The sequence below is a fragment of the Macrobrachium rosenbergii genome, chromosome 46, assembly GCF_040412425.1.
Source record: "Macrobrachium rosenbergii isolate ZJJX-2024 chromosome 46, ASM4041242v1, whole genome shotgun sequence".
In the NCBI taxonomy this organism is placed as follows: Eukaryota; Metazoa; Arthropoda; class Malacostraca; order Decapoda; family Palaemonidae; genus Macrobrachium; species Macrobrachium rosenbergii.
In genome coordinates, this window is record NC_089786.1 from 15431576 (window position 1) to 15449259 (window position 17684).

At 37.1% G+C, this 17684-nt stretch overlaps 1 protein-coding gene across 22 annotated transcripts in view; it reads left to right on the forward strand.

Annotated features, from left to right (window-relative positions):
- Positions 1–16948, forward strand: part of LOC136830235 (atrial natriuretic peptide-converting enzyme) — an 848233-nt gene extending 831285 nt beyond the window's left edge. For 15 of the 22 annotated variants that reach the window (XM_067089549.1, XM_067089546.1, XM_067089543.1 and 12 more), the window contains 6 exons: positions 5074–5231; positions 5990–6173; positions 7721–7853; positions 11255–11372; positions 12207–12325; positions 13006–16948. In XM_067089549.1, the coding sequence (XP_066945650.1) occupies positions 5074–5231; positions 5990–6173; positions 7721–7853; positions 11255–11372; positions 12207–12325; positions 13006–13188 (895 nt within the window). In that variant the 3' untranslated portion in view covers positions 13189–16948. Of the gene's footprint in view, positions 1–5073; positions 5232–5989; positions 6174–7708; positions 7854–11254; positions 11373–12206; positions 12326–13005 lie in introns of all 22 variants that reach the window. The other 7 variants (XM_067089544.1, XM_067089545.1, XM_067089553.1 and 4 more) reach the window with 1 other exon arrangement.
- Positions 16949–17684: the final 736 nt, after the last annotated feature.

The following is a 17684-nucleotide window of genomic DNA, read 5'->3' on the forward strand; positions in this document are numbered from 1 at the left end:
TTTATTCTGATGTTGCGCACCCGCGGTCGAGCAGATAAAATGGCTTCCTATACGCACTTTCCGATACGAAAAAAATGAGAAAAAAAATTCTTTTTTTTTTTCTTTTACCTTTCGGATTCCTCATAGTGTGGTAGATAAACCTTTAGTCACCTCGACTGAAGAGATTTGCCGGGTACTCTCTAGTTAGCATTGAACTCCTTGTAGTCACTGTTTACCATTTTGTTTTTAAATGATTGTTTATTCATGTTAGGTGTTTATTATATATACACATATAAATGCGTTTATATACTGTACATATATGCATATATATATATATATATATATATATATATATATATATATATATATATATATATATATATATATATATATATATATATAAATATATATATATATATATATATATATATATATATATATATATATATACAAATGTATAAATAAATGTATATATAGTATATATATAACATATATAAATGTATAAATATCTAGAAGCTCCCTCCATTATATTCTCTAGAGTCAGTCTAGATCTCGGCTGGGTGGTGAGTACGCGTTTCTTAGGTCCGTGGGTCGCTTTAGGCCTTTCTCCTGCCAGTTCACCCACCTGTGAATGACCGCTAGCGTCTTCTGGGGTCAAGAAAAGCTGTGGTGTTATCAACCTCGTCCCTGAAGACTTGCTGGGAAACAGGAGGATGGTGCCCTTCTTTTTAAAGGCATATATATATATATATATATATATATATATATATATATATATATATATATATATATATATGTATATATATATATATATGTATATATATATATATATATATATATATATATATATATATATATATATATATATATGTATATATATATGTATATATATATATATGTATATATATATATATACATACATGTATACACCGATATAATACTGTATATATGTGTGTGTGTGTTTCTATGCTGAATAGGACGTGAGCTATATCATGACGTAAGCAATACCTATAAATAAATAAATATATATATATATACATACACACATATATATATACTATATATGCTATATATATTTATAGGTATCGCCTTAGGTCATGATACAGCTCACGTCCTATACAGCACATATTCGTAGACATAAATACATACTAGACCGTGCTTCAATAAAATGTTTCTCCTCTGACCAGAGAAAATCCTTATTTCCTTCTCGTTTCAACCCAAAAATTGTCCAAACTTGGTCTGCCTTCATTCATCATTCTCCAGCCTCCATCTTTTTTTCTCTCTTTTTTTTTTTTTTTCACGTTTTTCTTTTATTCGAGGCTCATTAAAGTTGCGGGCGCCTTCCTTCAGCCTCAAACGGTATATTAGCTTTCCAAACAGATCGTGTTTCATTTGACCATTGCAGAGATCGCGTGAGGTCCTCCTTTTATGAATACAAAGTGTTCTCGTGTTTGTGCTTGAGCGGTGAAAATTCAAGTTATTGACAAGCATAGCTGGAGTGGTTTGAGATATAGACGCGTGGCTCTAATCTTATATTGCATTCATTTTCCTATTCCTGTGGTCGATTAATCTGCATTTTATTTCTATTTTACCGTGTATTATTCAGTTTCCTGAATAATCTGAGGAAATCAGGTTTTAGATCAATACAGAAATCTCCTTTATAGTAAAAGCATTTAACAATAAGATATTACAAAGTACTTTAAAGTTATACGTTTTCATGTTGGCCAATGACGTCAACCAAACAGAAAAAAAAAACTTTTTAGAATGGTGCTACTCATTTATGTTAATTAGAATCTTGTAATATTCTTGTCAAATAATGACCTGTTAGGCCGAAATTTTATAGGCCTGGAATAAGACATCATTATGAATTGTGTTGCCCATTACTAATGAACTCTCTCCCTTACCATATGAGTAATGGCTAGCCTTCATTATTAATTGAACTACTTCTGTAATTACTGGCATAGCCTCCATTACACTGAAACTTAGTTTCATCCATATAGCCTAGACTCGCTACTTGGTGACTTGCACCCATTTACACCTTTTTTTTTATCTAGTCTGTACCTAAGTTGGCCCATTGTTTTACAAATTAAACCTATTTAAACCTATCGGAATATAGCTTAGATTTATTTATACCCCTCTCATGGAACTTAACCTATTTAGATTCATTATTACATATCTTTCTATTATAATGTAATTTAGGTGTATTGTATTGTAATCTACTCTCATTACTATGTAACCTGGATACATCAAGACCTGGTACTATACAATGTAAGACAATTACTGCTTAAAAAAGTCCTTCCAGTCAGGCAATTCCCTGGTGGGATCTTTTATATAATCTAGATTCACAATTGTATAACTTTATTATTTATACCCTTTATTGTATAATTTAGGACCACTGCAAACAAATGATAATTCTGTGAGAATTTCTCGGTGTAGCATCTAAGGTTAATTACTCCTGCCCCGGTTAAGGTAAAGATTCTTTCTTGATTTGTTTGATATTCCTCCTCCCTCCCCTCCCCACACTTTCCTCCCCCTCCCCTCCCTCTCTCTCTCTCTCTCTTATATTCTTCATTTTAGCTAGCCCTCTTACCTTTAAATGGAACAAAATTTACAATGTAATTTCCCCTTTATACATTTCGGTGACCTTGAGAGAGAGAGAGAGAGAGAGAGAGAGAGAGAGAGAGTTAACAGACAGAGATGAATTTTTGTAAACTTATAAAATTAAAGAGACAGACAGGCTATAACAAAACAGTTTAGGGAAATTATAAAATAATAAAATCAAACGCTGAGAGAGAGAGAGAGAGAGAGAGAGAGAGAGAGAGAGAGAGAGAGAGAGAGAGAGAGAGAGAGAGTTCAGAAGTAGTACATCAACGGGAGGGAGACCCTGATCATTTCCTTCTGTCGGGGACGGCCGAACCGCTCCTGAAAAAGGGGTGGTAGGGGCGGCGGCGCTCTGAGAATGTGAGTGCAAAAAGGGCGTCGAGGGAAGGACGCAGTCCTGACCCATTCTTCTCGCCCTTATCAAAATTGAATTTTGACGAAGCTCGCATCAGCATCCTTTTCGATAGGAGAGAGAGAGAGAGAGAGAGAGAGAGAGAGAGAGAGAGAGAGAGAGAGACTCGCAGGGTCGAGGAAGGGAAGGAAACAGTAGAATTCCTATAGGGGCCGTTTGGGGTCGGCATTGATGATATGAGCAGGAAGAGATAGAATAATGAGAAAGTTGGGAAGGAATCAAGAATCAGGATACCCCTAAGATAAATAGATCTTGTTCAAGGAAAGGAAAGATTCCTACTTACAGTAGACATTTGAGGACTGAGGAGAGAAGCGTGTGACACCTATCAAAATACGAATGATGAAGCGGTAGCAGAAGGATACCAAGAAGGAAAAGAAAGGTTCACAGCAAGAGCGTCCCTTTTCCATTCCCTGTTCCATCGGCCCCCCCCCCCTGCTCGTTGTACTTCCTGGGGCCCCGTTTTAATGGTCTTAGCGTGACGCTAATTTGAGCTACTGTATCAAAGTCTTCGCGAGCCCTTTGCTATTATTGAATGGAGAGAGGAACCGGCACCGAAGGATTTGAGAACCTCCGGAGAATCCTTTGGGAGCCTCCGTGGCTAACTCCTACCTGATTAGAGAATCAGGAAGGCTGCCGGAGCCAAGACAAGCATTACCATTTTTGTAAATGGCTTGCAGTACCGTCTTGCTGAAAGAGAGTTCAAAAACCATATGAGAACCAGCATGGATCCTTGAGGCAAGAATTTTGATCGCGTAATGCGTACATCTGTCTGTTTGTATAAACGGTAGAAACAAAATTCAAGTTCCAACAAAAGGGAGAGTACCATTTCGCAAATTCCTCTTATTATCATAAATACGTTTTGAACTCCTATCAGTAATGAACCGACTACTTGAATTTTCATGTTTCTCTTCATTTTTTTATAACACCCCTCCTCCCCAACCCCCGCCCTTCCTTCCCTGATGGGTTCCGATGACCACGGTTGTTTTGACTCCAGCTTAAAGAAATCAATCAGTCAGTCGTCCCCCAGATGCAAAGATATCCCATCTCCATCCTGTTGCTTCTGAGATTCGTACCAATCGAACGAAACGTCCTGTTCGAGTCATTTCGAGTTTTTCAATCCTTTGTGCTTCAACTCTTCTTTGATTTTCTTCCTTTCTCTTCATTTTTTCCTTAAAACTTAACTTTTCCCCTTCTCCATTCAGCATTTCTTCAGTATGCTTTCGAGCTCCTTTATTCCCCCATTCATTATTTATTTTTTTATTTTTTTTTTTTTTGTTTGCTGTCCTTCCTTCCCCTAATTCTTGCCGTCCTTCCTGAGATTTCTTCTCTTCTTTCAGTCATTACTCCTATACCTCCTTGGTCTTCTTCTTTCAACATCATCTATTCCTCCTCCTCCTCCTCCTCCTCCTCCTCCTCCTCCTCCTCCTCCTCCTCCTCCTCCTCCCTCCTCCTCCTCCTCCTCCCTTTATCCCTTTTGTCACTGAGACTTTACAACAATGTTCTCCTCATCTTGGACTGAGTCAACCCGTTGAACTTTCTAATTGCATTACGACCTCATTTGCAGCGATGGATCATTTTTAATTACGTCTTTCCCAAGGTAAGCTAATTATACTAACCCCCCTCCTCCCAACTCCCCTCCCCCTTCTACTGTGTATCCCCTACCCCTTTCTTTGAAGGCTTCAGGAGAAGATGGGAAGGACGTTTGTCAAGGCATCTCCCGCCCCCTTTGAGGAGACAAGGGAAGGATTCGAGGTTGAATCAAGGACTCTCTCTCTCTCTCTCTCTCTCTCTCTCTCTCTCTCTCTCTCTCTCTCTCTCTCTCTCTCTCTCTCTCTCTCAAAAATATATTCATCTGTCTATGTATGTATGTATATTTACTATATAGCTGTCAGCCAGACTGCAGAAACTTCTTTGTATTTTTGACATAACTATTGCTTCTTTATTAAAAGGAAAAGAAAAATATTAGACGTCCATCACCTGGGGAAATGATTGACTTCATCGAGGAATTTTGTCTCTTATCATTTAGTCTGTTATTTTGAGTAATATTCCCGCCTCTACATTTCTTCATTCGTCTCTTTCAGCGGAGTGGAACTCGTGGAGGTTGTGACGGAAGATGTGTTCGATCACGTCCCTGGCTTAGGCTACGTGCAGATCACAGACGTGTACTCCACGAACATCACCTTTGAACCTGTCAACTGTACGCGACGGACTGTGGTGTACATAGCATGTTCAGAATTAGGTAAGCCAAACGTTACTTAACAGCGCTTGTTTCACAGGTCAATTAAAGATCATTAAGTAAGTTTTAGGTGACAATTTAAGAAAACATAAGAATTAGCTTGAGTATAATATTAATTCAGTTCCATCCTAAGTTTTGACAGTGAAAGGGTACAAAGCACCGAAGATTTCAAAGATGGTTCATAAGAAGCTTATATAAGAAGTTGCCTTTTATTTTTTTTTTATGAGAATGGACTTCGCTCTGTGATCAGTTTTATCCTCTGATCATTTTCGAAATAAAAATACAATTAAAAACTGTTTTGTGTATTTCGTCATTTGTGATAACGCACATTTCCTTAAAAGCATAAAGCTCCGCTTCAGTACAGTAGTCATCAGATTTACGTTCTTTTCTTAAACTTGTGCATTAGACTCAAATGGAAATGGCAGCATTCAATTGAAACTGGCTATATATATATATATATATATATATATATATATATATATATATATATATATATATATATATATATATATATATATATATATATATATATATATATATATATATATATATATATATATATATATATATATATAATAGACAGATAGATAGATAGATAGATGGATATAGAGGTATAGATAGATAAGATAGATAAATAGATAGATAGATGTGCCTGTAAAATACTTGACGAATAAACATGCCACATTGTGGAGGTGCTATAGCTCACTTCATTGCCCAAATCCACCTGACTTTTTTGTAATGGGTAGCATTGCCCCCTACAGCATGCGGGGTCCGTCCGCTGTACCTGCCCCCCCAGCATAAGGTGGTGGAAGACAGCGTCGTCCGCACAGTTGGCAGCGGAGACTGGCCCTGGGCCGCAGCGCTGCTGAAAGACGGCGTCCACGCCTGTGACGCCACTCTGATCCATCCCTCCTGGCTTCTCACCACGTCACTGTGTTTCCAAGGGTAAGTTTCTAGGTGTTGATTGTTTTATATCCTTCACTTTTTTTATTTGTTTTATCCGTCAGTGATTGATGTTATTCAGTTTTCAATTTTTACAGCTTTAATTCTTTATATCCATTTTTGTTTTCAGATGGAATCGTTTTAGATTTTTTTTATTTTTTTGGAGAGATGATATTCAGTTTTCAATTCCTTTTTCTAATAGTGGAAGAGCCTTAGATTTGTTTAAGTCAGTGATGATTTTGAATTTTCAATTTCCGAATTCTGTATGTTCGTGAGTTTATCTCGTAACCTAATCGTGGATTCTTTTTTATCGAACGGTAATATTCGTTTTTCAGTTTCCGCATTGATTATTTGTTTACTTGACTGCCTTTTTTTGAGAGATACAAAAACAGAGATCTCACTTAGTGATGTAATTTAATTGATTTTCAGTTTCCACATTGTAATTCGTAATTTTCTCGAGTTTTTCGTATAAGATTATCATCGATTACTCTTTTTTTTTCAGTTATGACCTTCTGTTCTTAATTTATACTGAATACTTTTTTTTATTCATGATTATTTTTTATAACTGAATGTTTTTGGTTTATTGTTATTTTCTTTAATATTATTCAGTTTTTTAATTCATGTAATGTATATTCTTTATATCAATGCCATGTCGGATAGCTAATCTTAGATTTTTCTTCAGTGGTGTTATTCAGTTTTCAGCTACTACACAGATTGCTCTTGTTTGTAAAATAATAGTCTTTAACTCTATTTTTTTTCTCGATGTTTTTCAATTATCATTTTCAGCAAGATATTTTCTATGTGCTTGATTGTTTTCCAATAGAATATTACATTCATTTTGCTTTATTGATGTCATTCAATTTTCAATTTCAGCGCAAATTCTTAGTGTCCTTGATTTTTTTTGTAAAGGCACAATCCTAAATTCTTTTTCTTCATTGATATTAATCAGTTTTCAATTGCTACAACACGAATTTTATACATGTGTTTGTTTTCCAACAGAATAACCATAAATTCTTTTTTCCTCAGTGATGTTATTCAGTCCTCTACTTCTACGACATAATAATACTTTACGCCCTTGTTTCTTCCAGTAGAATAATATTTTTTGCTTCAGGGATGTTATTCAATTTTCAACTTTTGTATGTACACTGTTTGTATCACTGTTTCCCAGTTGAATAATCTAAAGATTTATATTTTACTTTAGTGACGTTATTCATTTTCCAATTTTTTAACGAGAATTCTTTAAACTCTTCAAGTTTTTTGTTGAATAGTATGTAAAAGCATGAATATAGCATTTCTTCCCATGTTTCCTTTGCACTGATGTTCATAAGTGTTCATTGTTGAAATATATACTCTTTAAATCGTCAAGTCTTTTTAGAATAGCTTGTTAATACTGAAATTTTGCAGCACTTTTCATACAATGCTGAATAGACATGTGATTAAAAAGCTCTTCCTTATTGTGGATTTACCCATAACAAAATGCCATTTCCCATGCCCACTCTGTGCCATTATTTGGCGACATACATTGACCTAAATTGAAGGACTTCATACAGACAAGGTCGAGCCCTTTGGGTCGCGAAGCTCGGTGGCATTCGCATATCATCGAAGGCCCCCTGGGTGCAGGAGCGGCTTATCGTAGGAATGGTGAAGTCCCCTGTGGAAGGAAGTCAGATTGTCCTCATTAAGGTGAGTCCGAAAAGTTCTTCATCATCATCATCGTCATCATCATTACTAACGTTTTTGCGCTCGGTTTTCTCTGTGCCCTTTCTGGCTATTTTCCAGTCGGTTTTGGGCCTCCTTCTGTGTCCTTTTTCCGTGATTTTATGGGTTCGTCCTCTAGTTTTCTTCTTGCTACTTCCATATCTACTTCTCCCCTTATTGATTGCCCCTTTCTGCTTGTTACTACGTGACCAAACTATCTCAGTTTTTGAGATCTCAGCGTATTTGCTGGCATCCGGTCCCCACCTCTCTGCAACATCAGTGACCACGTCTATGCTCCACGAAGTAGCACAGGCGTTAAACGTGAATCATAGATTATTTCCTCTGTTCATAAAAGGGATACTTTTGTTTGCCAGCCAGAATGTTCTTCTTTCAAGGCCTGGTCTTCCGCCCCCATGGTTACTCTCACTTGTCTCCTCCTCTTTTTTATTACGTGATTTTCGGTCCTTTCTTCATAATACTCTTCCGTCTTTTAAACATTTCTAAGACAACTTGTCATGGTTTCGCTCATACCAAGAAATGTGGTCGTTAAATCACAGGATTGCAGCAGACGCAAATAAACTAATGGGAAAATTTGACAGGTACCTTTAATATTATGGTCAAGTTCATCTACCATTTTTCTTCTTTTTTTTTTTCTTTTTTTATTACGTAGTTCGCATGTAGGGATAATTTACCCAACTGGTATTTGTCATGGATAGTCAATGTAACTACTGCCTGAAGGAGCTTAGGTGCAAGAGATATAACTTAAAATGCGCGCACAGATATTCAAAAGCATTATTACTGACAAAGTGCGACCATTACCACGCTTCTCTTGTAAAAATGACAAAATGTTCTGGAGTAAAAAAGCTTGTTACTAAAATGATTTTCGTAAATATTTGTGCATGTGTAAAAATGTAGAGAGAACCGCTGGAAAAAGATTTAAGTTATTGAAAAATGTTATTGGTTATGTTATCGGTTATACCTTGGCGTAACTTTTTTATTGTTTAAGTACTGGAAAGGAATAAGCTATATCATTGGATATCCAGATATTTTCATGATAAACAGTGGATACTTTTTGCTTAATAATTGGGCATATAGATAATACTGATCCGTTCAAATCTCTGTTTTTGCCAAGACGTGCGCAGAGACGCTCAAATTAGTGGAACCCTGAAATCATTATGATATATATTCTAACTAACTTCACAAGTTCATCCAGTGGCATTGGTTTGTGAGACAAACTTCAGTAGCCTGAAAATCTATATTCAATGACCCCTGTATATCAGATAGCGAAATATTAAGTTGAATTGGTACTGATTCATTTAACGCTTGAAGTTTTTGCAAAGATTCGAACACCACTCCTCTCCAACGTCTCCCGAGGTCAGGCGGCAGTCGACGAATCTCAGACGCCGAGAAGTTACTCTCCCACCGGCAAAGTTGGGGTTTGAAGTTAGGAGTTGCATTCACTAGTCTCTCCCCTCATCAAGTACGGGGTTTGTTGGCTTGTTTGCCTTCGTTATGTATACGCGCAGGATATGCTGAATCCTAGAACCAGGCTTCAACCTGGTTGAATCCAAGACCCTGTAGGTTCTGCCTGACACAGCCTCCCACGCGGACGCTAATGGCAAGATCTACCAAACTTGTACTGTATTTTAAGCACGAGGAAGGGAAGACAAAAGGAAGATCTGAATATTTCTAAATCTTCTTATGAATTTATTTCGAAACCTTTTGGCATTCTCTCTCTCTCTCTCTCTCTCTCTCTCTCTCTCTCTCTCTCTCTCTCTCTCTCTCTCTCTCTCTCTAGATTTCATAGTGCAATTGGTAGCGCTCTCTGTTCAACGCAAAACCCATCTTGTTCAATCCCTGAACCTGCCTCTGGTTTTCTAAGCAGTAAATTAAGTACCTAGTTTTTAGTCGACTGTTGCGGGTCGAAGGTGGGTTTTCAGAGGGAAAAAAAAGTATACAAGACGTGCACGATCAGTGCTCCGTCAAAAAAAAAAACAGACCGTCACACCGTCACTAAAAAATGCGCCTTAGGTCCTTCAGCGCAATCGTGTTTTCTGTACAGCCGCTACAGCGTATAATCAAGGCCACCGAAAATAGCTCTATCTTTCGGTGGTCTCGGTATAATGCTGCATGAAACTTTAACCGCGGCCCGGTGGTGGCCTGTCCTATATCGTTGCCAGACGCGCGGCTATGGCTAACTTTAACCTTAAATAAAATAAAAACTACTGAGGCTAGAGAGCTGCATTTTGGTATGTTTGATGATTGGAGGGTGGATGATCAACACACCAATTTGCAGCCCTCTAGCCTCAGTAGTTTTTAAGGTCTGGGGGCGGACAGAAAAATGTGCGGACGGACAGACAAAGCCGGCACAATAGTTTTCTTTTCAGAAAACTAAAACTACTTCCGTTCTTGTCTCTCTTGAAAGAGAGGCGACTAATTTGGGTTTCTCTTTTTCGGGTTTCTTCCCCATCCTTTTTTTTCTCCATTATCTCCTCTTTTTATGATGCATGGTCTAGATCAGGCAGTTAGCTGACTGCACTAGTACTCATTGCATTAAAAAAGTAACTGTTAATGAAGTAATTTACAAAAGAAAGAGAGAAGGGTTTATCATCATATGCAGCACTATATAAGATTTAGCTTTATGAAGGAAAATCCTTTGTTACTGCAATTTACATAGCAGAGAAAGTTAAAGGGAGGCAAAAATCAGCTGCAGCAATAAATAGTATTATAATTTTCTAGAACAAAAATTATACGAATATTTTTCTTCCGTCTGATTTCTCGAATTGTATAATTAAATAAGCGATGTTTCCCATCATAAAACATGAGATGCAGATTCGAATGTCCTAATTATTTGTTGATTCTTAATCCCGAGTTACGAAACAAAATTCGAGATCCCACATTTTATCCCACGTACTCTAATACTAGACTACAATTCACTGTGCATGTACAGTAACACCATTAAACGCTTGCTAAAGATAGATGTTATTTGGGGTTGAAGCCTAGGGAGTGGGGCCAAGAACATTTTTCTTAAAGGAGATTTACAGAAAGAAACCAAGCATGCCCCTTTGAAGGGAGAAATGGCATGCAATAAAAAATGCATTTTCAATTGCTCAATTCAAATCCATTGAGCGCTATACATAACTGCTAGAGAAAATACTTATTAATTCAAAGTATTTTTTGTAAACTAAAGAAATACCGACTAGAGATGGAAAGTTCTCACAAATACATCAAAAGTTTTGACGTAGATCGGATATGTGCTGGAGTTTGAAAAGTAAATGCCATGTTTGAAAGTCAGGCATTCTAGGTAATGTCAACCATAGTATTATATTTATTATGAGTTTTATGTTTGTGTAATTTATTTCCTGTAAATTTATTTCTCTTCGCAGTTGGCGGATGCAGAAGTTGAGCTCAGTGATTATGTACGTCCAGCCTGTCTAGGATCCCACGGAAATGTCGACATGCTAGCTAAGAGGAAGTGTCGCAGCCTGGGTTGGGGTGCTAGACGTAAGTAGCCATTATCGCGTACTAACTTGGAGCAGGCAGTTCGTGTAATCATTGAACTGTGCTTCAGACCTCTTTTCCTCTAACCTCTTTCTCTGTCACATGTTTTGATTGGTTGGATCCAAGCTCAAGAGGTCTCTACTAGGCCTTTTAATCCCTTTAACACAATGCCACTCTTACGAGCCGCCTTAGTGTAAGAGCCAGTATTGGCATAAGACCTGGCTAATCTAAATAAGCTACCCAGCCTCTGTTGCTAAGTAGCCCCTCTGCCTCTTTTCTGCAGTCATTATTTTTACTTCTGCTCCGATGAGCTTAGCATAAGAGTCTCCATCTCCTCCTACTCCTCCTCCGCCTCCTCCTCCTCCTCCTAGGTGGCCATTTGTAAAGTTGGTGATTGTCTCTTTTCCCTCATGTATCGAGCGTCGGAATTCTCCTCCTTCTTCTGTTTTTACCGTCTTTCAGAAGATTGAATCCCGCTCTTTTTACCCTTTCTTGTTTCCCCTATTGATTTCATTTTTAGGTGACGAATTGCATAACGTTGATAATTTGTACATGTAGCATGGAGATTTCACGTTCGTAGAGAACTTGAGATTGCGAGTTCTTGCCAAATCAACATAAGTCTAATATAATGTCAGAATATTGAATTAGCCACGTTACAGTATCTTAATATTATTATTATTATTATTATTATTATTAATTGAAGTGCTTTCTGTATCAATGTATGTATCAGTGTAATACACGGTAGGGATTCTGTTATTATTATTATTATTATTATTATTATTATTATTATTATTATTATTATTATTATTATTATTATTATTGGTGTCATTCGCACAGGTGATCCCTTGGTGGAGTTGTCAGTAAAGGTTGTCAATAAAGACGCCTGTCAGCGAATAGATGGTCCCAGAGGAAACACTATTTGTGCACAACAAACGGATAGAACAGACAGATGTCTTGTAAGTATTGTGATCTATCTATCTACCTTTGCTCTGCTGAAAATGTGATTTTGTTTGGTCTCTCTCTTTCTCCCTCTCTCTCTCTCCTTGTCATCTGTACGCTTGAATGCTCTGTTTTGATTTTGCGCATTGAAATCTCTGAATTACTCAGACTTGACGTTTCTAAGTATAGCTAAAACTCGCTTTAACGAAATTACGTATTTTCGAAGTAAGAAAATTATGATTTTTTGTTCATTGTGAATATATTTTTTTGTAATTTTGACTCCACGAACATTCTTTTGAATTTCTTCATATCCCCAGACCCTCCTCCCATATTCATCCTTCACAAGCACTTGCCATAAGAGAAAAAGATTATTAAAATCTTAGTTGTATATCACCGCCTTTCACAAATGTATCCTCCTCATAAACTTATGCGAAAGAATCACAATTCATCCATCTTTTGTTCATCGCATATTGTTCAGTTCATTGATGTTTTAACCATTTTCTTTTGTTGATTTCTTTGTCTTAGCTATATGAATGTTTAGGGCCATTCGAGTATATTTGCAAATACTAAAACTTTCTTTGCATCATTCCGTCTTGCAGAGCAGGGAATGTTTTATCGTTTACTTTTGTTTGTGGGTTATTTGAACTTGTCAGAGTTGTCCCTGTAGATTTGTAAATACTGAGACCTGTCATTCCAGCTTGCGGAGCAGAGCGGAGCAGGCCTCCTATGTGAGTGGGCTGGACGGTGGGAGATCGTGGGCGTCGCATCAGCACCAACAGGTTGCACAGAGGGATTACGCCCACGCCTCTACGACGACATCACGCCCACCACCGTCAGGTGGATCAAGAAAACGATCGCAGCATTCCAGAGAGGGTCGTAACCTCTCTTTTTAGGATTCCTACTATTATCATATTTTCCTCTCTAGGAAGAATTCTTTCTGAATCACCTACCTGCCACACATATTTTACATGGAGGTCTTGAACAAAAAAAATATTAAAAAATAACAAAAAATACCACGATCTCCAGAAGGCTGTATTCCTTCTATTTTTTTCCTGTAGGAATTAAGGCACTGTGTGCGAATTTGGACCGTAACTGTGTCGCCCAAATGCGGCAAAATGAAGATGACAGACACGCACAAGAAGCCCCTCAGAGCTGATAAGAGAACGTGAACTGCAGCTGCTGTCATCACGAAATGCTGATAGATACTATCCTTTTCCGCATCTAATTCTCCCTCATGTCTTCCCGTTTTCATTTTTTGGTCTTGAAACAACCATATCAAATACATATCTCACTAATGGTAGTTTTCATTTGGTATCACAAATTATATTTTGAAGAGATTTTATTGTTGGTTTTATGTAGAGATTTTAAAAGAGAGTTTAAATCAGCAGTCGGCGAGTATGTAGATGGCTGGCTGTCTGAGTTTATTGAACTATTGTATAAAAAAATGTTACGTTACGCAAAATGGCACAATTAATGTTATTCCTTATGCTATGAAGCCCCATATCCCCAGTGTTACAAATTCTCATTCATCCGTTTCCGTTCCCCATGTAAGAAAAAATGCAACATTATCAGATAGGTCTTAATCAATTAACAAACCAAACTGAGAGATATGGGCCCCCATATTTTACTGTGTCGTGCATAGAAATAGATTAGGCGATAGAAGTGGAAACCCTCCATCCTGGGATTTCCTCAAAGCTTGTGAATGGTGTAAATAATGCAAAGTCTAATTTGCACACTCGTTTGCAATTATTTGGACGTTGCAACGGTGTAAAAAAAAGCGTGTGTTTTTCTCCTCGGTGGCCCCAGAAGCTGCCGTCGCATATAGATGGAGTGTGTGTTAGTACGCCCTTCAGGGCAAGAGTGATGTATGTGTGTGTGTGTACGTATGTGCGTGTATGCTAACTCGCTCCACGATGCATGGGCAGTGCATATGCTCAGTGCATTGCTAAAAATCCTAGGGCTACTTTTGCTGGTGGTTCCATGTTTATATGTGCTTTTTAAAACTGTGACAGCTATGTCTCTTGATTCATTCACTGCCCGCGAAGAAGAAGAAGAAGAAGAAGAAGAAAACGTAAACAAAACAAAAAACCATTTGCGATGAGCATCACTCGTAGTCAACTCGTGCGGCATTCGTGACTCAAGAGCGCGTAGTTCGCAACTATCTATCGATAAATGTTGTAAATTATTTTTTTCTCTCTTTTAAGTTGCCGTTCCTTTGATGTGTGAGCCGAAATACGGTTGCAGAGTAATTTTTATAATTTCACAATGACCTGTTGTAAAGAAACACATAACGAGAACCTTAGGAGTTTTAAAGCAAAACAAAAACAGGTGTTTCCATGCTCTGTATGGTCTGGATAATTTATCGCCAAAAAAAAGAAAGAAATCTTCCTTCAAGTTTGGCAGATCACTTGGGTAAATTGCAACATCGACATGGCTTCTGAGTTAGGGAACGAAATACAGAAGTTTAAAGTGATATTTGAAATACTTGTGGTTTAGGGAAGAGGCACAGTATAGAAAAAATTATGAAGGTATCGTTTCTTTGCTTTAGATTTTCTAATATTTGGATATTATAAAAAGTATTACTGTACACTTTTGCAAATATTCACTTGCTATTACTGATACTCTAGTAAGAAGGTATACCAAAAAATGTTAGCACCATAAGCATTACTTCCTTTTCAAAAGTAACTAAAAGTTATTTTCTTGAAAATGTCCAATAGATATAAATCAACATTAAATGTTTAGCATTAAATGTTGTAGATGAGATAAAAACAAAACTGTTTAGAATTCTGAGAACCACAAATCAGCTGTAATATACTTCTAAGAAATGCAAAATAAGTTTTTGTTTAGTACAACTTCAGTATTTTATGAAGCTGTGATAAAAGAGAAATGCTCACTATTTCAATGCACGGACATCGAGGTAATTAATATACCCAGTGAACAAAAAGAAATCAGATACTTTTTTGTTTTTGAATAAGTAAAAGACATGCATAACAGTGAGAGTTATTCTAATACAATAACCATGTAGCCTCGCACTCGTAAATTCAACCTTTTGTGTGCAGAACGGCCAAGTATGCTGAAATTAATGACGATGTCTTGGCCATCTTCTGTACCCTTAATATACAGAAGGCATTAGGAATCGAGGTATTTTCCAAAAACGTAAAAGATCACACTTGGACCCTTGGCCAAAACTGAAAACAAAAAAAAAATGCCTAGACCTGAGCATCATACTGAGCTATGAGCACTCACCAGATGTAGGAAACGATAGGTAGGAACCAAGGCGGGTAAATAATGCCTCCTTGGGGTAGGACACTCTAGTCTATACTGCTAGGTGGAATTGTTTTATATGTGTGTTAGTAAAGGGGCAGGACACCTGCCAGTATGCTCCACATACTTTTAAAGAAGTGTGCATGCGTGTGTGTGATCATTTTTTGGCTGAATTGATTCGTATCGTGGAGCTGCCGAGGCTAGGGAATCCTGTCCTGGGAAAATATAAAAAAAACTTTATGTAATGTGGCAGTTAAATGTGATGCATAAGATAAATATTTTTGTTGAACTTCTGAATGCATTTATTTATCAAGATATATGTGACATATTTTCATAGACTAAGTCAATTCGCAGGGTGAACATACAGTTGTCTGGTGGTTAAGGAGACTGCTCTGGAAATTTGGAGATTCAAGAAACATTTTTTTTTTTCAGGGGTTCGTTTACAAAATAAAAAAAATTGTCCTTTGTGAGGTTTCATGTGTTTGCGTGGTTTAGTGTACGATTTTTTAAAAGCCCTTCTACAGTGTGGTATTTTTTACTGTACCCTCGTCTCGTGTGTTCCATTTTATATTTTCATGATACTGTATAATGAAAAGCTGAAAGGACAAGTACATGTTGTATCACTGTAGTCAAGTGAATTAGAAAATAGATATACAAATATAATGAGTATAGAGGAGAGATTAATGCGTCTATCTTCCAGTACAGCAAGAATTATCTTTTAAAAACAGAGGATATGCTGGCCAATGGCCAAGGACATTACATCAATGATGAAAACTGCAAAGTTTTGATTGAGCAAATATGATCTACTTGTTATGCATAGGGGTGAGAAATTGTACAATTCCTGTATATACTCTACCACATTGAATAACGACTTTACAGTAGTTGAACTCGATGTAAACAAGCAGTCATTTCTATTAGAGCTATTTTGAGTGAAACTTATCTTTGGAGAAGGACTAATATCCTTTAACTGTAAACGATTATTTCCTCTTTCCTATATGGTTTGTAACTTGAATATAGGTCTGTCTGCGAAGATAGAGTCGTATTGTTAACAAGGCGTTTAGCTGTGGCACTGTCATTGTGAACGGCTGTGGAATCTTTAAAAAAAAAAAAAAAGACATTTGTGGTATTTTTTTGTGACCAGAGTTGTGTGGAGTGTGTCAGTGATGGAAATATTTTTTTTTATTCTCAATTATTCCCATGGGTCTGACCGTCCTTTTTCCACCAGCGAATGATGTAAGTTTCCAGATAATCTGTCGTCCCCCTGCTTCTTCCAGTGAAAGTGTACTACCAATGATGGACATGTGACAATTGCTGCCTGCAATGTATAAATAATATTGTAAATTGGTTCATGTATAAATAATATGTTTGATGAAAAAGTTGTTTCCTTTCATTCACCAGAGAACATGAAGAGTTGAAGAATCGAAATATTTTTTTTTCTATTTAACAATCAATGCTACCAAGGAAGTTTTGACATGTACAGACTTCATGGAATATCTTCAAAGGAATGACTGGAACCCTCGTATTGCCTGATGAGCTTTTTATTCGTGATGCTGTTGCCTAATATGACTCAGTACTAGGACAGTTAGTGATGTTTTCAAGTTGCTGAGCAACACTGTCAATTTATGGCTAATTTAGTAACAAAATAGCATCACACTTATTTTGATTTCTGTTCCAGAACCTTCAATAAAAGGAAAAGGTAAGCAAAAGTGAAAAAAAAAGCTTACATTACCTCCTAATCTAAAGGATCATGTTTAAAGAAATTACTATTTCCGCAGCGTATATATCATTGCTTTCTGTGTTTAAAAGAAAAACTGCCAACTGGTTACATGTGATTGATATGTCATATATTTAGTAACATTTGCTGTTTCGAAGTCACATCCCCGTAGGGGGGTTAGCGCCGTCAGTGCGCCTCATGCGGTGCACTGTAGGCATTACTTAAGGTTCTTTGCAGCGTGCCTGCGGCTCCTTGGTGCAACCGCTTTCGTTCCTTTCACTGTACCTCCTTTCATATTCTCTTTCTTCCAACTTTCCACCCTCTCCTAACGATTGATTCATAGTGCAACTGCGAGGCTTTCCTCTTGTTACACCCTTCAACCATCTTACTGTTAATTT